At 26.4% G+C, this 27,780-nt stretch overlaps 2 protein-coding genes across 2 annotated transcripts in view; both read left to right on the forward strand.

The window, feature by feature from the left end:
* LOC100206283 (uncharacterized) overlaps positions 1 to 19,826 on the forward strand; it is a 156,928-nt gene extending 137,102 nt beyond the window's left edge. The window contains exons 11-17 of the mRNA XM_065805859.1: positions 617 to 847; positions 1,036 to 1,486; positions 7,003 to 7,237; positions 12,659 to 12,791; positions 16,097 to 16,343; positions 16,845 to 17,079; positions 19,453 to 19,826. Coding sequence (XP_065661931.1) covers positions 617 to 847; positions 1,036 to 1,486; positions 7,003 to 7,237; positions 12,659 to 12,791; positions 16,097 to 16,343; positions 16,845 to 17,079; positions 19,453 to 19,771 — 1,851 coding nt within the window. The 3' untranslated portion in view covers positions 19,772 to 19,826. The remainder of the gene's footprint in view (positions 1 to 616; positions 848 to 1,035; positions 1,487 to 7,002; positions 7,238 to 12,658; positions 12,792 to 16,096; positions 16,344 to 16,844; positions 17,080 to 19,452) is intronic.
* A 4,475-nt stretch (positions 19,827 to 24,301) lies between these two features.
* Positions 24,302 to 27,780, forward strand: part of LOC136084819 (uncharacterized) — a 98,109-nt gene continuing 94,630 nt past the window's right edge. Inside the window, exon 1 of the mRNA XM_065805862.1 lies at positions 24,302 to 24,354. The gene's annotated coding sequence lies outside the window, so the exon portion shown is untranslated. The remainder of the gene's footprint in view (positions 24,355 to 27,780) is intronic.

Genomic DNA, 27,780 nt, shown 5'->3' on the forward strand with positions numbered 1-27,780 from the left:
TTTTTTCTGGTGCCGAGCAAATAATACTTTTTTCGTAAACCATTTCTTATTTTGATTTCAAATATGCAACTCTTTTTTCACCATCATATCAAGTTGTAAAGATGTTTGGGTTCATATCTTTATCATTTAGGATAAAATTCCTAATATTTTTAAAAAAGAATATTCAAAAGTATTTCAAATGGGTCTCAGAAGAAGCGCATTTTCAGAGAGATTTTAGAAAACGAAAATATTTTTACTTAAAACTTATTAACAAAAAAATATTGTAAAAAAATCATTAAGACTCTCAAAAGACTTTTAATTAAAAGTTTTTTAGCAGTAACATAAAAAGTATTTATTTTTATCAAAAACGATTTTTTAAATTTTTTTATAAACATACGTTTCTTTTGACACCCAGGTTGACATACTTATAAAAAATACTATACAAAAAACATTATTTGCTGGGCATCAGAAAAGAATTTTTTTTTTGTTTGCCTGTTTTAATAATAATTAATAATAAATACAAATAACAATATTTTCTTATACATTTAGCCATCTCTTATATATTAGTTTACTCGAAGAAATTTTCCTCTAAAATTACTTTTAAAGATGATATTTTTCTTTGAAATTTTTGTTCAAGGTGCTTGATGTATTGGTTGAGAAAGTGCAAAATACAGAAAGCGATGATATTGCTGTTTTGTTGCTTGGTTATGAACCTCAAATGCGTGAAATGCTTCGTGAGCAAAATCCAGGATTAGCTAGACGTTTTGCAATGGATTATGCTTTTGTATTTGAAGACTACAGTGAATCTGAGTTGTTTGTTATTCTAAAAGGTGTTTGTAAAAGAGAAAACATACAGATGTCAATAGAGGCAAAATATTTTTTATTACATTTTTGAAAAATTGAGGTTTAAAAAATAAAGGTTTAGAAATGTTAATTAAAAGAAAAAAAGAACATCAAAAAAATCTATCTAATAGAGTACATCATTTGAAAGAAAATTTTATTTTTAAATGATTTTAATATCTACAATAGGATCTAATTTTTTTCTTTTAAATGTAGGTTTCTGAAGCCATTCTAAAATTGTTAGAAAAGCAAAGAGCACAAGCAAACTTTGGTAATGCAGGTGCAATAGATAATGTAGTACGTGCTGCTTTAGCCAAAGCGTCATCTCGTCCTTTGACTTCAGATGGCATGATTAAATTAATTCCTTCCGACATAGGGGATGGAAATGTAGAAAATGAAAAAGAAAAAAGCAGTGATCCATTCGCACCATTAGAAAAATTATATAGAGTTGAAAATATTAGACAGCAACTCATAGAAATTAAAAATACTTTTCAGGTTGCACAAACAGAATGCTCAAAAGACCGTCCAGAATTAGGGCATTTTGTATTTCAAGGAGCTCCAGGCACTGGTAAGACCACTGTAGCAAGAGTTATGGCAGAAATACTTTTCGATTTAGGATTATTACCTCGAAATCATGTTGAAGAGACTTCAGGTCTTGGTTTAACAGGTAATATTTTGTTAACTTCTTAGTTAAACATTTTTTTTCATAAGGAAAAATTATATATATGTATATATATAAAAAAGCATTAGATAGTCTAATGCTTTTATATATATATATATATATATATACATAATTTTTTTATTTTTTTACTTTTCTTTTACTTTTACTTAATTAGAATTTTAAAAAAATTTTCAGTTTTAAATGCATTAGTATATAAATAATTTTCAGTTTATTTTAGCTACCTTATATTTCTTCAGGACAATAAAATGAATTAAAAAGAAATTGCTTTTTTACGTAATTACGTGACATAACTGTTTTTCGGTTACTAACAGAATGTTAGTTTAAAAAAAATGAATATTGTTACAAAACTTAATTTTAAAAACTTGTTGCAAAATTTTATAACAATGGAATATATATAAAATTTGCTTTTAGAAGAGAAAACAATTTGCTTTTTAAACTGCTTTTGATAATAAATGACCAAGAGTAAAAAATTTCAGTCTTAATAACTATCACGCAAATTTAATTTGAATTTTGAATGAATGAAAATTTGATTTTTAGGTGGCTATTTTAGTTCATGTGAGGAAAATGAAAAAAACAAACGTAAACTTTTTCGGGAAGTTTAGTTTCTTTTTCATATTCTTTTTGACTTAAAATGATAAAAATAAGATTACAATGACCTAATAAAAGTTATATTATAGATCTGTTTAAAATAACCCATAGTAAATGTATTTATTAAACATAATTTTTTTAACTATACTTAATGATTAAGAAAATATAATATATTTTTAAAATTAAGTATAATATGTTTTTTAATCAAAAAAATATAACATTTTTTAAATTATGTTTACCGTAATTATCTCTTCTTTAATTATCTTTAATTTAAAAGATGTAAATAATTAATGTTTACTTTACATAATATAAAATATATTATGTAAAGTAAACATTAGCAATTATTTATATCTTGTTTTTAACTGAATAAATAACAAAAATAGTTGTTTATGTTTTTATGGATAAACAACATTAATAAATATTTATGTCATATTATCTTTAATTTAAAAGGTGTCTTAAAATCACTTTAAAAACTGTTAATCATTAGTAAAAGTTAAGTGAACGGATTTGCTAATATTTAAATCAAAATTTCAAAATTAAAATAACAGTAAATACATTTAATAAATGCTTATGTTTTTTATTCGAATAGTTATTCCAATACAAGAGGTAAAACTATTTTGTTAATTTTACAAATATTACGCGATTTAAATATATGTAAATAGATTATTGTAAATACTGATTAAAAATTGTTTAAGTATTTAAACATTTAATAGTTTTTAAAAACATTAATAATTACTGAAATTAAATTTACTAAAATATAGTTAGTGTTTAAAATACATTATATATTTTCAAAAATTGTTTGCTAATAGCGTGTTATTTGCAACAAAAGTGTTTATTAAAGTTGTAAGTAAAATAGTTTTCCTATTGTAACTAAAGTAACATTGTCCACCGGTAAATTCATGTATTCAAAAAAATGCCTTAAAATCATGCCTTGTTATCTTAGAATAAAACTAAGAAAGGTAACAAATTATTAAAATGATGATAGAAAAAATGATAATTAAAAATCATTGTTGCGGCACCAGTTTTAACTAGGAAAGGAGGAGGGGAACTCAAAAACATCAACTCACCCCACCGCACTCCCACAAATATTGTATTAAGAATAAAGAAGCATTCATGTTACAATAATTGTTTATACTATGTTTTTGGATACATATCATTGGATACACATCATTTTTAATTATATATGCAGTACAATTTCTCTAATTTGTATTTCATAGAAAATAAAAGTTTGAATTAAAGAGATTTTCTATTTATAGAGAGTTGACTTTTTAGGGTGACATTTTATGGTGATTTAGCATTTAATCAAATTACGAGGTTTTCAAATTAAAATAATTTTGATTTTCAAATTTAGAATTAAGCTTTGAATTAGAGAGATGTACTGTACTGCGTTTTAGTTGGTTACAAAACATTAATAATTTTTTTATATAATCTTTTATTTAGATAAATAAAATTATTAATTATTTATATCTTGTTTTTAACTGAATAAATAACAAAAATAGTTGTTTATATCATGTTTTTATTGGATAAACAACATTAATAAAGATTAATGTCATATTTAAATTTTCAAAATAATTTTATTTTTATTCAACTTAAACTTTCCAATTTTTTATTACAATTTTTAACTAATATTAAAATTTTGTAAAAAATTTTTTTAATTTTCCCACATAATCCTATTTTTTTTATTCGTTTTTTCAACTTTCCCAGTAAAATCTCCTGAACAAATCTTTAAAAATCTCCTAAAATCTCCTAAATTCTTTTAATTTTTTAACTCAAAAAAAGTGTGGCCACCCTGTAATCATCATACCTGTCTTTTTTGGAGCAAAGGTAATTTAATGCATTATCAAATTACATTGCAGCATACAATTGAAAGACAATGTTTGATAACCTCTTAGCAAATAGTTACAACCTACTTGTCTCAAAATATAATAAAGCCATAAAGTTACATATATCATCAACGACTGCTTCATTTATTGCCAAAAAGGAGTTATGGTCCACTTAGAGGTCAAAGTAGCTTTAAAAAAAAAAGCAAATTGTAAGGCAAATTTAGAATCTCAGGGCGTCACTCACACATGCGATTACAAAAACAACACCAAGCCGCATGTAAAGAAGTGAGAATATTCATTAAACAGGAATACGTTTGAGGAGTAGCAGTTTATAGTTCGAAGTCTGATTCAAATAAAGTGCATGTTAATGTCTAACGTAAAAAGCCAGTTAAAGAACTATTCAGTGCCCTAAATATCACAGACAGAACAATAACATTTGACCATGAAATGTGTCACACTATTAACTACTACTTTGAATTGATATTTGTCACAAATCCAACACCCAAGATGCTACATTCACAAACAAAACCAAGGACAATTGGAATTTCTAGGTGAAAGATTTAGCTGTTGAAGATGTCAAGTCAAGATTAAACCATTTCACAGAAAGCTAGTCAATAGGAGCAGATGACATCTATCCACAGGTCTTAAGCAGATTTTCTGTAGCTTTTTCTATACAAGTTGCACTCATTTTAAACACTCAATATCACACTAATCTTTAAAAAAGAAAGTAGTCTCAAAGCAACCAAGTACAGAGCAATTTTTTTATAGTCTATAAGAAAAACTGGTCTATAGTTGCTCGATTAGTTGTACTGTGCAAGGTCATTGAGAATAATTGAATAATATTATTTGCAACAACACACAAGCTAATCAACAATGCAAAACATGGATTCGTAAAACGAATCCATGCAGTAAAATTTTCCTCAAGGTTCTATCCTTGGCCCTTTACTCTTTTTAATTTACATTAACGATCTTCCAGATATTCTCACATCTAAGGTGGCATTGTTTGCAGATGATACTACCATTTATTCTTGTCGTGATAAGAAACCAACACCCTCTGATTACTTGGAGGGGGCATTTGAGCTTGAAAAGGATCTCACTTCTGCTACAGCATGGGGCTCACAGTGGCTGGTGAACTTTAATTCAGATAAAACTCAATTTTTTTCAGCCAATCGTTATCGCAATAATTTAGATCTTCCTATATTTATGAACGGTGATGTACTCGATGAGTCACCTACTCTTCATCTTCTAGGATTAACTCTTACTTCTAATCTTTCTTGGAAACCATATATCAAATCAGTTGCAAAATTAGCATCTGCTAAGGTTGCATCTCTTTATCGAGCTCGTCACTTTCTTACTTCATATTCTATTCTTTTTCTCTATAAATCTCAAATCCGGCCTTATATGGAATACTGTTGCCATATCTGGGGCGGTTCTTCTAATGATGCCCTTTCAGACAAGGTGCAAAAACGCATTGTAAATAGTTGAACCTGCTCTTGCAGCCAACCTCCAACCATTATCACATCGTCGTAATGTTGCTTCTCTTTCTCTTTTCTACAAATACTATAATGGGCACTGCTCTAAAGAGCTAACCTCTCTTGTGCCATCTACTAAAATTCATTCTCGTGTTACTCATCATTCAATTAAGTGTCATCCTTTTTCTGTGACTGTTCCTAAGTGCTCCAAAAACACTTATTCGTCTAGTTTTTTTCCTCGAACATCAGTTCTTTGGAATTCACTTCCTTCATCTTGCTTTCCTGATTCATATAATTTGCAATCTTTTAAGTCGTCCGTCAATTGTTATCTTGCTCTACAATCTTCATCTTTTCTCTTTCAGTAACTTTCAACTTAGTGGCTGCTTGCAGTCTTGTTAGAAGCGAAGATGTTTAAAAAAAAAAAAAAATGAAAAAGCTATTAATAGAATCTCCTCAAAATATTAAAACAAATCTTAGTTAGACAAATAATAAATGTAATAATACTAATATTTATAAAGATTATACTATTTAATTATCCAGGGAAAAGCATTATTTTGTGCCTTTAAAGAGTTTTACATCAATGTTTCATTTTTAAAGTCAGATAAAATTAACTCAGCAAATGCTGAGCATTACTGCTTTCTAATGTATAGAAAAAATCTATTCACCATAACTTATCACCATAATTTAAAATCACCAAATCTATATCACCTCATACCAATCACCTATCACCAAATCTTTATCACCAATACCAATCTATATCACCTTAATTTAAAACTAATTTTCTGGAAACTTCAATAGGATAATCAATAATTATACAAAAAAAACTAAAATAATTTAACTTAATTTCATTTTGTGCATTAAAACTTTAGTGCATTCCTCTTTTCATACCTATAATGATTGTCTAAAGTCAGATTTGCCTTGAAAACAACTCATTAAATTGCTAGTATTTGTAAATGTACCTTTACAATTGCCCATTATGCTTCATTAGTGTTTTCTGAGCTCACTGAGTGGCTGTTCTTGTTTTGCTAAGAACAATGTTGTGCCTATTATCTTTAAATATCTAAGCCTTTGTGTATGTTAAAAAGCCATAATTACTTTTAAATGCAGCAAATTCTAAAGAACTTTCTGAGAGTAAATTAAAACTTGCTAAGTAATATCAAGTTTCAATTTACTCACAGAAAGTTCTTAATAAACTAAGTAATCAAACTAAATGTTACAATTTTGGGGTTGTCATTATATATATATATATATATATATATATATATATATATATATATATATATATATATATATATATATATATATATATATATATACACTAACACACATATATATATATATACATACATATATATATATATATATATATATATATATATATATACATATATATATATATATATATGTATATATATATATATATATATATATATATATATATATATATATATATATATATATATATATATATATATATATATATATATGTATATAAGTTGCTGCTTAAAATTAAATCAGTAATTTTCAGTACATACTGCTGTTTTTTTTTCTGTTATGTTAAATATAATTTATTTTTATTTCATAATTTAAACATAAAATATCTACTTTCATCATAAAGGAGAATATGTTGGTCAAACTAAAAAGCGAGTTAAAGATAAATTAGATTCTGCTAGAGGAGGCATACTTTTTATTGATGAGGCTTATGAGTTAGGCAAAGGGCATTTTGGAGAAGAAGCTATAACTACCTTGGTTGCTGCAATGACAGATCCTAATTATAAACTTGTTATAATTATTGCTGGATATCCTCAAGATATAGATCAAATGCTTTCAGTAAATGTTGGTTTAAAAAGCAGGTATTTAAAGTATTTATAAATCTTAAATTTATATATTAAATTTTTATTTTAAATTATTATTATTATTTGTAGTTATTTTTTATTTTACTTGATTATTACAAGCAAACACCATAAAAAGACAAACGACAAAATAAATAAAAAAACAGCCAATAGCAGTTAAAATAAAGTTTTTAGTACTGCTTGCAAATGATAATTCATAATTATTATATTGTTCCCATGCATATGTACAATATACCATATACAATGTTTCCATGCATACAACATGGTGTATCATGTTTACATGCATGCCATGTACGATATACCGTTTTTCCATGTATACACAAATTATTGTTTTTCATAATGTCAAATCTTTAATTCTTATAATCAAAATTATTTTGAAAATCTCAACATTTTTGTTTTTTTATTTTTTATTTCACATTTATGAAAAATTTATTGTTATAAATTTTTCATAAATGTGTTTAAAAATGCATTCGCAGCAAAGGCAGCTTGTTTAAAACTTAAATTAAATGTTTAGCCAAAATAACTTTTTAATTTCAAATATGCCAGTTTTTTGCAAAAAAAAATTTAATTAAATATCATTTTAATTAAATTTGAAAGCTAAAATTATATTTATAAATTAATTATAAAAACTACACATTTGTTTTTTTTGTCATTTATTAGCAACTTGAAATTTTGTATGACAAAATGTAAATATGATAAAAGTATCTTATAATAGAAATCACAGACATAAATCAAAAACCTCCAGAAGTTATTCCCATCCTTAAAAAGGTATTCTCATCCTTGATTCAAAACCTCCTGTGATCTTTAAAGTTTACCACATAATGTAAGAAAATAAGTTATATAGCACAATGTATGTGGCACAAGTTAGGTAGCACAATGTATGTGGCACAAGTTATATAGCACAATGTATGTGGCACAAGTTAGGTAGCACAATGTACGTGGCACAAGTTAGGTAGCACAATGTATGTGGAGAAGAAAATAAAATGAGTGGAATCTTTTTCTCTGAATCACTTATATAATTAAAAAAAAAAGAATTACCACTGAACCAAAACTTTGTAAGAACACTCAGTTTTTTAAGAACACTCAGTTTTATGAGAACACTCAATTTTGTAAGAACACTTAGTTTTGTAAGAACACTCAGTTTTGTAAGAACACTCAGTTTTGTGAGAAGACTCAGTTTTGTGAGAGCACTCAAAAAACTTAGTTTTCGTTCATACCAATTTTTTTATACTATTTTAGATACCTCAAGTATTTACATATTTTATTGTACTTTTAACTATTTTAAAAACAGGGAAAATTCATAATTTTACAGAAAATTGGGAAATATTTTTCATTTATAATAATTTTTATAAGTTTATTTAAGATATTAAAAGTTCATTTTAGCTAGATCATGTTTTTAACTCTTTTTTTTCTTTTCATTGTTTTAAACCTTACAGTATTAATAAGATTTTCGTTCAGAAATCCATTGTTTAAATCACATTGCTTTGGTTTTGCATTTTTTTTTTAAACCAAAACTGAGAATACTTTAAATTAACTTTGATTTGAAGCTTGGAAGCAAAAAAACAGATATTTACAATCTTTGAATTGCCATGTGTTTTAACAATGTTTGGAGTTCTTAAGAACAATTTTTTTTTCAATTGTCAACAATGTATCTCAATTTAAAATTTAGTTAAACTTCAAAATGAGACAAACTAAATTCTAAAAACAAAATTTCTTAAAAAAAAAAGTATAATAAAAACTAACTAATTTATGTTATTGATAGAATCAGTTGATTGTATATTATAAAACATGTTTGTCTTTATTAGTTTCTTTTTCTGCCTCTATAACCTATAATCAAGTTGACTGATAACTTTGAATGACTGATTATTTGGTTCTAACTCTATAATCTATATTCTTATTTTACTTAGATTTTAAGCCGAATTTAAAAAACTTCATTCTTTTTAAATTTTGTACAGCATAATCCTTGTTAACTACATGACAACATCTAATTTCAGATATTAGGGTTTTTCTTTGTTAAGAAGTTAAAAATAATTGCTTTTCTCAAGGTTCTTTAATTTTTTAATGGGCTTTAGGGTTTTCAAAGTAAAAAGAATGGTTAACTCTTAAAGTTCAAAGTTTTTGTTTTAAAAAGTTCAAACAAAAAAGTAACTTGAAAACTCTTTTTTTTTAACATTCTTATCATAATGCCCAATAATTGTTATTACCACCTAATAACATTAAAATAACAATAACAAATTATTTTATTCTAATAGAAAACTACAAAATACTCAATTACACTACCAATTTGATAAATGTTATTAGATGAAACTTTATTATAAGCACAACAAGTCACTAAAATTAGTACTTATTAGATAAATAAACCCAAGCCAATAAAATATAGAAATTTATATAAAATTATAAAAAAAAACCATACAAAGTTAACGCCATCAAAGATACCTACATTGCATGTTGCTAACCAATCAAAAAAACAGGTTTTCGATAAAATATATCAATGACAATAAAAACAGTAAACAAAACCACTATGCAGTGGTTTATATTTCATATTGTACAATATGAAACATCAAAAACAAATAAAGGGGGGGGGGGTTAATACATGTATAAAAAATGACAACCTAAAAACTAACATATTCTCATGCATATGCACACATATACATACATACATACATATATTCATACATACACATATATACACATAATACCAATGGCTGTCAAAATAAGTATTGAATGTTCCAGCACAATAGAGTCAAGTATTAGTAGAAACCATTAGGTATTTTTATTATCACAATATGTTTGTAGACTTTATTTTTTTTTAAAGTTTAACATGCAGCTATCAAAAAAGATATCGGGTCAATGGAAAAATCTGATCAACTTTAAATTAAGGTTTCTCTAAAACCATAAATGCTTTTTATTTCAATTTTTTTTATTATAAAATGTGTTTACATCAATTAGAGTTTCAACTTAATTTTAAGGGGTTTAATGGGCTGTTTGGCAAGAGATCAAATTTTATAGCAAGTTGATGCCAAAATTTTGCAGATTTTTTTTTTCACCTTATTGGTGGCATTAATCCACTTTTTTTGAAGTCCTTTTTATTTTTTGTTACTCCACTTGTCTTACAAAGAAATCCTTTAACTATTGCCCAAAAAAAAACTATTGTTAACAGTTTTTTTTAGTTTTTTTTGGGCAATAGTTAAATCTTTTAACTATTGCCCAAAAAAAGTTTATTGACACAATTAAATATAAGGAAGAAAAGTTTAATTAAAAAAATAAAATAAAAAAAAGCATTTGTGGTTTTAGAGAAATCTCAATTTTAAGTTGACCGGATTTTTTGATTGGCTCTAAAAAAATTTTTGAAACATTTTTACACCCTTATCATAAATGCCCAGCAATTGCTGTAAAATTAAAAATGAAGGGACTAATTAATACTTTGGCTTTTCGCAAGGGACTAGAGATTCGTATTACTACTTAAGGAAATAATATTATTTTAAAGTCAATTTTGTAAAACTAACTAAAAATAAGGTTTTCATTTATATTTTTATAAATTAATACAATTTTTATAAATTAATACAATTTTTATAAATTTACAATTTTTTTACTTCCTACTGCCTTCTACCTACTATATTACTATCAATAATTTTATTTTTAAGTTGTTTTACTGATATGTTGACTTATAAGTTTAAAAGCATAAATTAAAAAAAAAAAGATACTTTAATGATAAAAAAATTAAAATTGAATGTTTAGTTTACCTAATATAAGTTTAAAATATTATTACAACAAAATGCTTAGATATAGGTTTTTTTTTTTTGTTGATACTAACAGAAATAAAAGATATTAACAGAATATTAGGCCCAATTGAGGTAACTTTTTTTAAAAGTCCTAAATTTTTTTTTCTAATTTTAAATTAGGGAAAAAGGAATAGTAATAGATAAAAATCAAACAGTTTCATATTTAAACTATAATGGAAATTAAGGAATTATTATACAAAATCTAATAAACAATCCCCTTAATGAAAGTGTTAATTTTATTATACAAAATCTAAGAAACAATCCTCTTAATGAAAGTGTTTATTTTTATTAGCAACTTTATGTTACAACATTTTAAAAAATAAATAATTTAAAAATAGATTTAAAAAATTATAATTAAATGTTAATTTTGTTGTAAACAATTTTGAAAAAGTTTTCTTCAACATAAAAGTTCAAAACTTGAAAATTTAAGAGTTTTTAAAAACAAAAACATATTTGAAAACTTACAAATTGCATTTAGATATTTCTTAAAAATATTTCCAGCTTTTTTCTAGGTATTTTCAGAAAAAAATCTGGATTTTTATAATACGACCTGAATAATCTATTTAGTTTAGTAGTTATAAAAAATATTGTGTAAAACTCTTTTGTAAAGTCAAGGTATAAAATAGACAGTTTTTTGTGAACTTCTATAGTTATTTTCTATAGTTATTTATAGTTACTTGTGCAAATTATAACTCATGCAGAATTGATTTCATTTTTTGTAGTTTTAAGTCAGTTTTTTATGTGTAAAATAAACTAGTGAATATTATAAAGTTGAAAGATTTTTAACTTTTCAATTTTAACTTGATGTTAAATTTCAAATTGATGTTAAAATATAAAAGCTAAAGATAATGATCTTTGGTTGATGGAGCTAGAGATCATAGCTTGTTTGAAAAGCAATCATGTTAGTACTTGTAGAAAATTTGAAAAATGTTATTAAATTGGCAATGGATGGGTTGTTCGATGATGTATTATTTGAAACATTTCAATGCTATTTCTTCATATAATCTTAAATCTAGTTTTTATACAGTTTTATTAAACTCCATATTACATTTTAAGTTGTTATTATTATATTATTTTAACAATATTATATTTTATAACTTAGTAGTTTTATAGTAGTTCTATAAAATAATATAAATTACCATAAAATAAGCAAGAATAATTTATAGGAAGTTTTTTTTTACATAAAAGCACACTTGAGTTTTGATCCACTTAAGTGATGGTATTGGCTACCTCATAACCACCACTTTTACATTAATTTTTGACATTCTTAATCTTTGCATTTTTTTTTGTTTTTTTTATTTTATTTTAAATATCATATTGCATTTTAAATATATTTAACAACATTATATTTTACAACTTTTCTAATTCTAGAAAATTAAAATTTTAAAATTCTATAAATTAAAAGTTTCAAGTTAAAAAAAGTTAAAAAAATAAAAAATATAAGTTTGATTAAAAATTTAATCAAACTTTAGTTAAATTTAACTTTTAATAATGAATAATTTGTTTGATTAAAAATTTAATCAAACAAATTTAAGTTAAATTTAACTTTTAATAATGGCATAAGTTAATAAAAATGGCTTTCACATGTTATTAATAATGGCTGTCACATGTTAATTTTGTTGGTTATACTTATTTTAAGGTTTAAAAGATTCATGAATTTTGAAGATTGGAATAGCAATGATTGTCTCGAATTTCTTCAAAAAAAAGCTTCAGCTGATAATTATGGTTTTGATTCTGATGTAAAAAATAGCTTACATGAAGGATTAGAAGAGGTGAATTTTTTTAATACATAAAATTAAAGAAATAATATTTAAAAAAAGCTGAGTATTATCATCATCAGTTGCTTTTGAGAGCCCACCTAAACCACAATTAAAAGATCAAAATTCTTTAGTTTTTTTTATAACACAGTTCTATATTATAAATATTACTTTTATAAATATTATTGTTATTCTTTATATTAAATAATATAAGTTCTATGGATAAATATTTGTTTGACATTCCTATTGAATGGTTAAGAGATTGTTTTCATAAGTTTTTGATTGGTTCAGGGTTAATTAAAAAATATCTTTTCAAAAATATCACTGCCTAATAATGATTTATGCAAACTTTACAAAAGATATTTTTGAAAAAATATCTTTTGTAAAGTTTGGAAAAAAAACTAAACAAATAAAAGTTTTTAGAGCATGCAGGGACAGATACAGTAAAAGAATGAGACTTAGCTGATTGATGAGTCAAGCAAGAATGAGTTTTAGTTGATGGAACTAGAGATGATAGTTCCTTTGAGCAGTGACCATGATAGTATTTGTAGAAAAGAGAAAGACACTTTACAATGATGGGAAAGACGCTCAAGCTTAGCTGATAGAGCGGTTCAACTACTGTTACAATGCATTTTTGGACCTTGTTTAAAGGTCCAAAAATGCATTAGAACAGTAGTAAAAATAGAAAGGGCATTATTAGAAGAACCAGCCCAAATACGACAACATTATTTTATACAGGGATGAATTAGAGACATGTAGAAGTAGAGAATGGAATCAGGAGACTGAAAATAGCGAGTACGATAAAGAGAAGCAACCTTAGCAGATGCTAATTTAGCAATCCATTGTACATATGGTTTCCATGAAAGGTCAGTAGTAAACGATAATCTAAGAAGACGTAAAGAGGAGGACTCAGTGAGAGGGTTGCCATTCATTAATGTAGGAATGTCGACAGCACTGTGACAGTTGTTTGCAGTAAATAACTGAGTTTTGTTGGATTTAAAATTTACAAGCCACTGTTAGCCCCAATCTGTTACAGAAGTGAGGTCAGACTCAAGATTGGCTGCCTATTCTAAGCGATCGAAAAGACAAGACTTTTTTTCAAGACAGGAGAATAAAGTTGAGTCATCAGCAAAAAGAGCTACTTTAGATGTAAGGTTGTCAGGAAGATCATTAATGTAGATAAGAAACAAAACAGAACCAAGGATAGAACCTTGAGGTACCCCAGAAATTACTGGAAATAAAGAAGAGTGTTGAAAAAATTTTTTTTGATCTGTTGAGTTTTTCTATGCTGCTAAATTTTTATTGATCCTTCATTTATTTCTTGAGTTTTATTTGTAATATTTTTTTGGTATATTTATACTGATTATATTTTTATTTGTATTATTGTATATATTGTTTTCCCAGAAAAATTTTGATTTCATCCAGATTACATCTAAACGTAACTTATTTTATGATTGTTTAAGCTTTTTCAGCAATATTTTATTTTATTTATGTAACCACTATTATAGTTTTTCTAGCAAAACTTCAAAATTATTTTCTAAAAAAAATGCAAGAATATGCATCAAAGGACTAGACCAAGGTATCAAGCCTAAGTGAAATAAAGAAAAAAAATTAAGAAGAGAGAATAAAAAAATTAAAAGATATTTTGTACTGATGTTCAAAACAAAACAAAGACACTATAGTAAAGCATATACTAAAAAAATATATAAAAATAATATAGGTATCATGCATCTGATAGAAATGATAATCTCAGACTCCTACGGGGAAAAAAAAGGAAAATCCAACCGATGACTAATGGTGGTAAAATGATGTAATGATAATGATGTAATTTGTCTTTTATTTGTTTGATTATTTTTGTTTTTAAGATTAATGAATCAATCTTTTTTAATTGTAGTATTAAAGTTGTCCATAATGAACAACATTTACTTCTATTTCCAGTAACTTTTAGGGTATTCCGCTTTTTGAGCTCCAAATATTTTGGGATATTCTACTCATTGAAATATCAACAATTGTTGTGATGTTTTTTTTGGTGATGTTTTGTGTTCATACACAGCTTGGCTTACCTGCTCGCTGATGTCTCTTGTTAAAGTGATTATTGTAATAACTATTATCAGTAAACAACTTTTGTTTTGGTTCGAAACTGCAAACCTATGTTGTAAAAGATGAGTGAATCAGATTTAAAACCAGCTGCTTGTTCTAATCCACGTTAGAGTTGAAAGTATAAGGAAGATCATTAAGATTTGAAACAACAAGATAAATAATTGAATTTTTTTTATCTTAAAAATCTGCAGCAACAGAATTTGAAATTTTGTTTCTTATTAAGATTTGATTTTCTGCTTAACCGACATGTGATCTATGTATGATTCTTAAACCGTCATGTGACCTATGTATTATTCTTAAATAATCTATTTATTTCTATCAAAGTTTACAAAATTGGTTAATTTAAATTAAAACATTATTTTGAATGATGTAATAAGAAAAATAAAACAATTTATGTAGACAAACTTTAATGTAAAAATAAGCAAAATTAAATAAACTCTTTCAATCAGATGATTTTCTAATCAAATGTAACTTGATTAACTTTTTATTTTTATAAAAGATATTTCTTGGATGTTTATGTCTAATATTTATAGTTACTTTTTTTTTTACATATTAACACAATTTGTGGATTATTAAACAAATATCTTTTTAAACTGGGTTCCACTCATTGCTTGCTTCTTTAAGCTTTTCATACTCTAGGACCAGGCCTTCTTGTTATTTTTATTAGACTTCATTATTTTTATTGTCCATTTTATTTGTCTATTTTTATTAGATTTTGTTTTTGTTTGTTTATTGGTAGTTCTGTCTTAAATATATATATTTTTTATTAGAATTACAATTTTTTTTTACTAGCAGTTTATTTTACTAACAATGTTAGACATTTAAGATATTTATTACATTAATACAATTTATACATTTATTACATTTATACGATTTATTTTTATGTAAAGTGTAGAATACAGACTATATTTGTTTTAACAGTTTTTTTTTTCAATTTATATTTTCCATCTTGAAATGAATTATTTTATTCTTTAACAGCAGATCACCTTTATAGTTAATTTTTTAAAGGATGACATAATTATCTTAACATGATAAGTTTGCTGTTTGTTTGTCTAATTGAAATAATACTACTAAATAAATTTCTAAATAATAATAAATAATATTGAAAAATTTCAATTTACAATAAATTGGTTTTTTATTAGTTAGTAAAATTTTTTAAATTAAAATAAAATTGGTTTTAAACTTTTTGTCTTTATTTATAAAGTTTTATAATTTTAAAGTTACGTTCTTTTCCTGGATGGGGAAATGCACGAGACGTTATTGCATTGTGGCAAAAGATATTAGAGCATCGTGCCAATCGAGTAGTGCAGGCGCCAGAAGTAAAAAAATCAATTTTAAGATCTGATGCTTTGAAAGCTTTAGAAGTTATGATTAAAGATCGTAGACCTAAAGTTAACAATAGATTTGCTAGGAACGGCACAACACAACAACTTAAAAGAACTAAAAATGAACAACAGTTTCAAAATGGTATGTATAACAGATGTTATGTAACTTTGTACATTTTTAAACAATATAATAAACAGTTATATGTTAAATACATAAGTAATATCTGATATGAAGATGCACTTGAAATACTTTATATGTTTTATTGTGTTATACAATATGTATTTTAAAAGTTTAATAGTGGTTAATAATTTAATATATAATATAATAATAGTAGTTAAATATTTACATAGAATATTTGTTTAAATGTTTATACTTTAAAAAACTGATAATATTTATAATTAATATCTATTTAGTTTGATATTTTACATATTTTCTTATTTTATTTTATTTTTATTTTTTGTATACAGTTGTAAATAAGTTTTGTATATAGTTTCAATTCTGTTATTGTATATATTTTTTATAATTTTAATCTTAATTTTATTAGTTATTCTATATATTTTTATTTATTTATGTTGTTTTTTGTATTTTTTTTGTTTGTTTGTTTAAATATTGTTATCCTCTAAATTTAATTTTTAATTTTAGATTTTAAGCCAACAAAGATGTCAAACAAAAGTTCTATTAATGATAATATATCGAATGATAACAAGCAAACAAATAATTGTGTAAATCTCAAAGAAAACAATGTAGAACATGTTGATTCTGATGATATTCGTGATCCTGGTGTACCAGATGAAATATGGAAGCAATTGCAAGTTGCTAAACTTGCAAAAAAAGAGGAGGAAAAAATGAAAGAAGAGAAAGCGGCAGAGGAAAAAAGGTTTTCACTTTTTTTCATTAAAACTGTAAATACATTATAAATTTAAAATATTTATTAACTAAATCCTACATATCTATTCATGTCATTGGGAGTTCAAGAAGTTTTTTTGAAACTAGCAGTTTAGGTTCAAATCACTTAAGAAAATTGTAAAACTACAAATTTATGAAAAAAATAATTTATTTATTTTTAATGTTCTTATACAAAACAAAAATTATGTTTGTTGAACATAAATTTATGTCTAATAAAGAATTACTTATTTAGTTATATATTTACATTGTTAAATTATTTTTTAACTTATTTTAATATCTGGCTTGATTAATGAATCGGTTTTTCTCTTTAATAATAAAATAAAGCACTTTGATTTTCACATTTGTAGTTTCACATTTACGATAACATCACGTGAGGCCATTGCACTTTTCTGTAATATTTATGTTGACATTATGTGAGGGCATTATGTGAGGGCATACTTTTCTACTTTGAAACTGTTGTTAAGTATATTAAAAGTTGAGTCTCTAGCTTCAAAATTGTTAGAAATGCTGATTATATTATATTAATAGAAAAACTGATTTATGAATAAAAGTTATGAAGGTTAGTATAACAAGGTAACAACTTTCAATAACTTTTTAGTATTAAGCTTGACATGTCAGTGTCAGATTGTTGATCAAAGGCTTAAAGACCTTGCTAATAACTGAAAAAAGACTGATGGGATGAGAGTTGGAGGGGTCAGAATGTTCTCCAGAGTTTTTAAAAACTGGAACCACAGATTCCATTTTCCACTAAATAGGAAAACAAGATTCAGTCAAGCACTTATTAAACAGTTTAGAGAGAATTGTTGAAGGGAGTTCTGGAGAACACTTTTGTAATACTATGACAGGAATGTTGTCTAGACCACAAACTGCAGTTTAATTGAGAAATGACTTTAGCAACGAAGCTGGAGTGATTTGAATGTCTAACAGTTGGTTACCTATTTAACTGGAGTGGAAGAGTATGGCCATAAAATTTAGGAGTCGAAAGAGACAGTCTGTCCCGGGCGGCAAATATCCAAGGGCGCCAAATGAAAAGAAGATATCTAAAAAAAAGGTCCCTCATCTATAATATAGGGAAATTTTGATAAATAAGGGCGCCAACTATTGTCGCTATCCCAATAATATGGTAAATATAATTTTAATGAAGTTTTACAAAATTGTCAACCACCCCTCTAAAATTAAATACGATAAACAAAAATATTTGAAAGCATAATAAAGAAAAAATTTTTTTAGTTTTGAGATTGAGTGTTTATTTATCAACTGAATAGACATCAAGCAAATATTTTTATTTAAATTTTTTTATTTTTGACGGAAGAAATAAACAAATATAACTATTCGTAAAGCGAGTAGTGATATTTGTTTACGAGTAGCAATAATTTTTTTTTTTTAATAGTAATAAATTTTTTTTCAATTATGTAACCCAGATACTTTAAATTGTTAACGAGGTAACCAGAGAAAAAGTTGTTTGACACAGTTTTACATTTCTGCTTTGGATATATGTATATTATATTTGGATATATGTATATTAAATTATGTATAACAAAATACGAATAAAAAATTAATAAATGAAAAAACTAATAATAAGAGTGCAAATACAAAAAAAAAAAAAAATAGTAATAATAATAAGTAACAGAGAAAATAAAAAGAGAATAACAATAATTGTAATAATTATACGCAAGTGATTGTGATGTCATTTAAATAAAAATATGATCAGAAGAGGGACACCAAATTTTTATTATTAACAAAAAAATGTAATAACAAAAGACTTATAAATATCACTTTATTAAATAATTTATACTATATGTTGTTTTATTTCTGATTAACTCATTTTTACGTTCAGCAAAACGGATTTTGCCAGCGTTCTTGCATAAATTTCTTCTTGGAGGTATAATACCCAAACGGAAGTATTTGTGCTCCAAACATTAGTAATGTCTAGAAAGAGTTAAACAAAACGCTAATAATGTCCGAAGGGAATTATTTGTTTAGCAATCGTTACAAAAAAAGAAACTAAAACCAGATTCTTGAACTTTCAACTGGATTTTTATGAATCGTAGAACTAATAGCAAATAGTATATTTATTGACCGAAGTTTAGCGAGGACCTATATTTCGTTTAAAAAAGATACAATTAATTTAAAGACTAGTACTATTCGATGAACGAATATTATAACGAATCGTAGTTTAGCGAATATTTGCTATTCGACTTAATCGAGTTTAACTGCGATTGGTGAAGTTAGACGAACTTCGCCGGTTTATATTTATGTCTAACATTCAAAAAGATATGGTGTTTTAAAAATATATAATATCTTTACACAATAATAATAGTATAAGATATTTACTATTTTTAAGATTTCAAGAAGAGCAAGAAAAGTTATTGAATGAACTTCTCCGTGAGTTGCAAGAAGAAAGAGAAGAAGAAAAACGACAGCAGATGTTGCGAGAGTTGGAGAAAAAACGAGAAGAAGAACGAAAACGACGAGAAGCAGAAGAAAAGCGGTTGAACGAAGAACGACAAAAAGCTAAAGATGTTGAAAATGCTATACGTAAATTATGCCCGTGTCCTGCAGGTTACTCCTGGTATAAGCAGGGTGGTGGTTGGAGGTGTGGTGGTGGCAGTCATTTTGTTTCTGATGAACAGTTACAACGTCAGTTTACAACAAGCGTTTAGTACCATCAAAAGAGTTAATTACCCTTATAATAAATATATGATTTTATTTTTCTTACTCATTTTCTGTGTGACGAATTAGTTTATTAAACCAGGGTGCGTATTCACAAAACTTTCGTAGTTCTTGCGTAAGTTACGCAAACCTTACGTTCGTTTTTTTTCTTAACTATTTGGTATTCACAAACATTTTGCAGCATTTGCTTAAAGCTAAGGCTGCGCAAGCGTTACGCAAACCTTAAGCATAAACTTACGCAAAATTATATTAAGCTTGAGTTGAATTGCGTAAACAAATGAAAAATTATTGCTCTAAATTTGCAACTAAGGTAGTATTTTAAATTCTTTCCTTACACCTTTAAAGTTTAATTGTAACATTAATGTAATGTTAAATTTAAAAAAAAAACTGTTATTAAAAGCACTAATCTAAAGGAACTAGAAATTAAGTTGTTAAAAAATTTGAGTAATTAATTAAGTTGTTGCTTTGGTTAAAATTTTTAATGATTTATAATGTAGTTTAATGAATCAATTAAGTATTATGTACTACCTGTAATAAAATTTAAATAACTACATTAAATTAAATTCTAGTTCTATAAAACATAACTTTTTCACTGATATTATTAACTTAAATAAACTAATATTTGCTGTAAATTCATTTTAAACAAGTATGTATTTATTTATTTAAATACTATTGCAAAACTAAATATATAAAGTTTAATTAAATACAATCTTTGATTTTTATTGACAATTAAGTAGTTTTATTATTCTGCCAATTAAGTTTTATTATTCTTATTTTTTTTATTATTAATTCTAGGAGTTAAAAATCAAAAATATAATTTAACAGAAAAATTTTTTAAAAAAATTTAGTGTCTGAAGTCCCTGAAAAATGCAAAAAACGATGACATTTTAATAGATTAAAAGGTTGTAATTAACAACATTTTAACAGATTATGCATAATGAATTGGTAACAATTACATTAAACAACTTTGTATTATATCTTAACATATCTTAACAAATAAATCAACATAAGTTTGCGGCGCAAGTAGTTACGCGAAAGTTAACGTAACACCTACCTAATGTAACTTTTCTTGCGTAAATCGAGCTGAGCATTTTCATAGATTGTTTTGTGAATACCGTTAAACTTACGAAAAATCTTTCGCAAGTTTTTTTGTAAGCAAGCGCAAAAGTTTTGTAAAAACAGAAGTTTAGTTTTGTAAATACGTAGTTTAGAACTTACGTAAAACCTACGCCAAATTTACTCAAATTTTTGACTTACGAAGGTTTTGTGAATACGCACCCTGTGGTTCGTAAACTTTTTTGTTCTAAGTGGGTCAGAGTTCAATTTCACTGGACAAAACTAATAACTCGTCATGTAAAAAAGATTTAAGAACCATTTCTGAGCTGTTTACTAAATTGAGGATTGCGGTTCAAATGGTGATACAAGTTTTAATTTTGGATTGCGATTTTACCTTAATTACTTAGCAACAACATATTTTAGGCAGCCGTAGCGCAGTAGTTTGCACTCTTGCCTCAGAAGCTAAAGATCTGTGGTTTAAAGCCACCTCTAGGCAAGTTTTATAATATTGGTAAGAAACGAGGCGTGAACGCTTCCTCTTCTGCAGTGCTCTGTGATAAGACCGTAAGGACTTCTTGGAGCACTTTTCTTTTATTAAATGTAAGAAATTTTTCTTTTATTAAATGTAAGAAATATAAACTGGACGAAAGTAATATCTTTATCAGATTACTCCCATAATTACCACATTGAGTATTTTTATACTACAAATGTAGTGGTACTGTGGATTTTATATTTGGTTAATAATGACACCTGAAATGCCTGGAAACGCTCCATTTTGCGTAGTTTCTAGCTTAAGTTTCTTTAAGCATCAAAGTTATATGCTAGACTAACTAATTTGGCAGTCTTAGGTCCAGGGCTCTATTTTATATTTCATGAAACTACTACATAATCCATATAAAAACAAACCTAATGCTGCAAACAATAGTTATAAAGTTGAAAAAGATGCAAGTTCCTATTCCCCAGAAGTTCCTATAGAAGTTACAATACAAAAAAAATTTAATACCACACAAAAAGAGTGCTAAACTGATTTACTTGAAAAATACAAATTAAACTTAAAACGCACTTGGCAACTAATAAACAAAATTACTGGTAACTCTAAAAAATTGTTATTAAAGTAGATGATAAACTTTTTCAAGATCAAAGGACAATTGCTTCCGAATTTAATAAATATTTTGTATTTATAGAACTAAATCTAAAAAAAATTCCAAACCCTAAAAACCCGAAAAAATTCCAAACCCTAAAAAATTAACCAAAACAACATATGACCCCCTAAACTCCATCTAAATTATTATGATTTGTCTTTTGAAGAGTTTGAAAGTGCTTTTAAATTGTAAAAGTCAAATAAAGCAGTTGGTCCTGATGTTGTCAATGGGAATATTATTATAGGCTATTTTGACGTTTTAAAAGACATACTTTTCCAAATTTTTAAATGCTCTATGAATCAGGAAGTTTTTTCTGATGATTTAAAAATTGCAAAATTTATTCCTATATTAAAAAAAGGAGAAAAAACTAATGCAAAATTATATCGTCCAATTTCCATCATCTCTTTTATTTCTAAAATTTTAGAAAGAATTTTGTACAACAAAATATACAATTATCTTTTAGCGAACAATATATTATATAACATGCAATATGGATTCAAAAAGCTCATTTAACAATTCACAAAAAACTCATTTAACAAGTTCACATTGGGAATATTTAAGGATTTAGCAAAAGCGTATTATACAATTGATCATAAAATTCTTGCTAAAAAATTAAAAAATTATGGTATAATAGGCAATGTTTTAAATTGATTGAAAAGTTATTAAACCAATCGTGAATGATTTGTTTACGCCGATGAAACATTTTTATCAAATCTGTTAAATATTACATGTGAAGTTTCTCAAGGATCCATATAAGGACCTCTTCTTTTCCTTACTTATATTAATGATCTATAAAAAGCTTCAAATTTAATAAAAATTATGTTTGCTGATGACACTAATTTATTAATGTCACACAAAAGCATTCCTACTCTATTACACTACGTAAACATCAAGTTAATCAAAATATCTGACTGGTTTAAGACTAACAAATTATCTCGTAACATCGATAAAACTAAATGGACTCTTTTCCATCCTCATTAAAAAGTATAAACTGCCAGGTTAACATGCCTCAACTTGTTATTGACAATATACAAACTAAAAAAAAGTAACAGTAATCAACTTTCTAGGTGTTTGTATAGATGAAAATCTTGCATGGAAAAATCACATTAAAAAATTATCAAGTAAAATTTAAAAAGGAATATTGTACAAAGCAAAAAATGTTTTGAATAAACATACTTTAGTACAATTATATCACTCATTTATACATTGTCACATAAACTATGCAATTATTGCGTGGGGTAGTACAAATAAAAGTAAACTTAAAGTAACTACTTTTCTTTTAAACGAAAGCTTAAAGAATTCATTTTTACAAGAGAAGATTTAACAATATACTTCTGATATTTTTTAGCGATCTTCCTTTTTACCCTCTATTTAAACATGAATTTATAAAAATTATATATGTATCATTAACAACTGTAATCTACATATATAATAGTTATAACGCATCTTGTATTTATAACGGAATATTTTAAGTTTCTTTCTTCGTTAACTTATTTTTTATCTATAAAAAATAGGTAACGAATAATTAGTAAATATCTTAAGAATTTTAACACGAACATATCTAAGCGGTACTAGATGACAAGACCGTATGGTCTTCTATTCGAGTCCTATTCTATTTGTATCTTAAATTGTAACGAAATGCTCATTTAAATTGTAATAAAAAAAACAACAACAACAAGAAAAAAAAACATTAAAACATCATTCTAAAGTTATTTTTCAAGACTTATTCCCACTATATACGTCTATTATAGGGAAGAAATTGTAATAAACTATTTCATATTTTTTAATTAGGACTAAAAAAGACGTATTTAAAAAAAATCGACTGGAATATAGCTACTATAGACACTCGGAACTTGGTATAAAATTAATCAAAAGTATCAAAAATAAAACTTTAAAGCAGTGGTACAGATACTTCCACGGGAGTATCTTGATTGTTTAAACTAGAACCCGCTGACGGCAATTTCTTGAAAAGCACCTTAACTACCCTGAATAATATATTTTAAATTTTTCTCAAGTTTTGTGGAGGAGAACCTGAAAGTACGTAAATTTCTGAGAAATCTAGATACATTTAAAGAAAACTGAATCAGGTTTAAAGTAAAATAATCAGGGGATTTGAATTAAAATTTCACTTTCAAAAACAAAAGCTATTGTTTTATGTAATAATAAAACAAACGTTTTAAAAGTTAAATAATAGATTTTGTATAAGTATATATTTATTTAGATTTAGTTGTTAGATTTACAATTTGTAAAATAAAACAATTAACTTCGCGAAAAACTTTCAACACGGGGGTTTTCATTTAAAGTTTATGTGTTCTTGTATTTAAGAGTTAAAATCTCTAAACTTTACTTTTTGCGTCTTATAGCTTACACTTTAGGTATGTTCTTTTAATATTTGGTATAACAATATTTTTGATATTTTATATCTCTTTCTTACTTATAAGGTATTTTAAAATTGATTAACTTTCGCATATGAATTTGTTGATAAAACTGGCTAAATTTTGTGTTTTTTGTTGAAAATTTAATTTTTTTTCAATATGCTTTTTATATATTTTATTAAGCCATCATTAAATATAATAAGGGCGTATTGGATTGGATGGGTAGAAGTTTGTTTGGCTGCAGGTGGTTACCTAGGGAATTATTACCGGTGTCCCTGAGAAACTATAAATTGTTTTCTAATACAAACTCTATTTACATATAATTCACGAGCGTATCATAGTCATTATTTTAATGTGTGCTAATTGCTCCCTAGTGGCTTTTGAAGACGTGATTCACACCACACACATAAAGCTCTTATTTCACCATATACGTTAATTGCTCTCTAGCGGGTTGGAAGACGTGAATCGCAGTGACAATTGTTCAAAACTTTGTTTTGTTTTCATATTCAAATACATACAATTAAGTCTCAAAAGAAAAAAAGGCCTAAAGATAATAACTACTTTCAAAAGGTCGCTAGGGGGAATTTTTTAGGAAAAGAATGCGCTTTGGGGATTTTTTAAAAAACTCCTCTGCTCATTTTTCGTTGGATGAGATGAAAACTAAAATTTTAGCTTTTTCTATTAATATTTCAAATATATATATATATATATATATATATATATATATATATATATATATATATATATATATATATATATATATATATATATATATATATTACAAAAAAACAAAATGAATTTATAACTATATACAAAAGCTTCAAACACGATTAGTCTATATACAAACATAAATTTCAGAGTAACTATATATACACACACACACTATACATACACGAACCAACAGGTGTGTGTATTTACACAAATAATTGTAAATAAATTAACAATCAAATGTTAACACTAATACTCTATTCATACCCACAATAAAAAAAAACCTTTTAATTCCAGTATTATTTTTTCATGTTATATACTGCAGCCGCTTTTCAAAACGCCTCAAAATGTTTATTACGTATTTCGAGCAAAACGCGAATAAAAAAAATTATTAAGAAAAACTCTTTGTAAAACGTTTTTGAGCAAATAATTTTTGTATTTTTTCATAATTCTTTGAAAATATTTATTCAATCACGTTTGCATCTATATTAGCTTTTTTTATAAAGAAGTCAAATTTGATTATTTTTACCTGACGGCGCACAGTGGGACGAAATCCTAATTTTGTGGCCAAAATTCCCAAATTACCTACATAAGGGTTTTCGAGGTCGCTGATTAGGAATCTGAGGTCAGATTTAAAAAATTTAAAATGGCGGCTTCAATATGGTGGCCAAAACTGTTCATATGTTGAAAATATGAAATCTCATGTAGTTTGGTTTTCAAGGCCATTGCTAATGATTCAGGAGTTAAATTGGAGCAAAAACATTGCAAAATTATTTTCAAATTTATACTATTAATAAAAAAACAGAAATTTGTAATTTTAATTTTATTATTTTTTTTTAAATTGGTAAAAGATTAATTCACATATATGTAAAAAAATTGTTTCTTTAATCCTAGCAACAAAAATCACGTATGTCATATTCATCAATGTTCGAAACATTCGATTCGGAATCTGATGTTGAACCACTTGTATCTAAATCGAAATCGTTCCTTGTCTCTTGTCTGGTGACTTCAGGTTGTTTTAACAATTGTATAGCTTCTTGATGTAGAGATTTTACCCGTCTCCGGGGCAACTTCCTGATGCTCGAGAGAAATGGATCTGATGTTAATAAGAGCCTATTAAAAATGTCTCTCATATTCGATTCTCTTGAGCATTTTCTTGAATGATGTAATCTGAAGTTTTTAATGTCCTAATTGCGTGACTCTTGGGCATCTTCAGAAAGTTGTCCTATCGGTAAAAAGGCATACTTTACAATTTCTGCTCCATGGATCAGCAATTTATGTACAGATGTAGGCATAATACCACGGATATAAAGCAACAAATAAATGGGCGGATTTTACACAATAGTCTTTGAATTTTTCATCATATATATCAAACCCGCTCGAAATTACCTGCAAAATAACATGAAATCGGTGAATTAATTTTTCATCGACTCCTGTTATTTCAGCAGATATAGCAGCATTATGAAAGAAGCGCGCGCTGTATTTCCATCGTTAAAGCTTCCATATCCTGGCTTTGGTCGATCAACGATAAGCCCCAGTTTTATCCTAAATTGAGTCTGTATTTCTTCCTTACGTATTTTCACATTCTTTTTATCTTCCTCTCGACGAGCTTGCCACTTTTCAGTTGTTAGCTTATACGACAGATCCAAACAGCACTCGAAAAACGAATCCATGCATGCAATGTAGATATGCCAAATCTTAAATTATCTGTTGTAATGTCCATTTTTATAATGTTGTTGATGTCATTAAATTCTTTAGAGGAAGCTTTGCACAGGAAGCAGCGTTGTGTAGAAGTGGTACCAGTTACTGCATTACAGACTTTACCGTCTATCATCTTAAATGACATACAATAAGTTACTGAAATGGATTTTCCATTTTGTTCATTAGCATATGGTACAAGACCCTCAATCTGCAGTTCAATGTCGGTAACTTCTTTCAATGTTGACTGTACATCTTCATGTACAAACTGCAATCGTATTGGTCTGCAGAATTGCGGAGTTGGATTTTTCCAGAGGATTTTTCCACACAATAGTTGCTTCACCCGTCTCGTGGTTGTTGTGTATTAACTGTAAAGGTACAAGAGAAGTATAAAAAATGCTTTCATCAGATTTTCCAGTCTCAGTAAGTTTTTGTTTATAAACACTTTGACCACTGCTTCCATCACATCCCCATTTACAGTAAAGTACTAGTTTTTTTAGAATTTCCAGATTTAGAGTATCAATGACATCAGCCTGAAGTTGTATAATTTTAGATGTGGTATGATCAAGTAAAGCCTGTAGTTCAATTTGTGCGCACAACTCACTAACAGTTGTGTACACAACTGATGGATAGCAACGTTTTTTTGCTTTTTCTACTTCAAGGTATGATGGGTATAATTTGCATTTATGTGCTCTAGCTACATTTCTTGATAGTTGATATGAGTGCTTTGATTCTCCTTTCTCGATCATTAAAGAAAGTGCTTCATCTGGGGTTAAAGGTACTTCATTTTGTGAACTAACAGCGGATATATATTTTGAGCCTCTTGTTGGGGTTGTTAATGTGACATCTTTAACAACTTGAGCAGCATGTACTTAACCAGAAGTCCTTAAACTCATTTGAGCAGCATATGCCAATTCTTCTGTAGAAAAAGTAGAACGTACTTATTGAGTCTTTCGCCTCTTTGATCTTTCACTAGATGAAGCAAAGGATTGCGAAGGTTGCCCACATGTTCCTTTTTTA

The sequence above is a fragment of the Hydra vulgaris genome, chromosome 09, assembly GCF_038396675.1.
Source record: "Hydra vulgaris chromosome 09, alternate assembly HydraT2T_AEP".
Taxonomy (NCBI): domain Eukaryota; kingdom Metazoa; phylum Cnidaria; class Hydrozoa; order Anthoathecata; family Hydridae; genus Hydra; species Hydra vulgaris.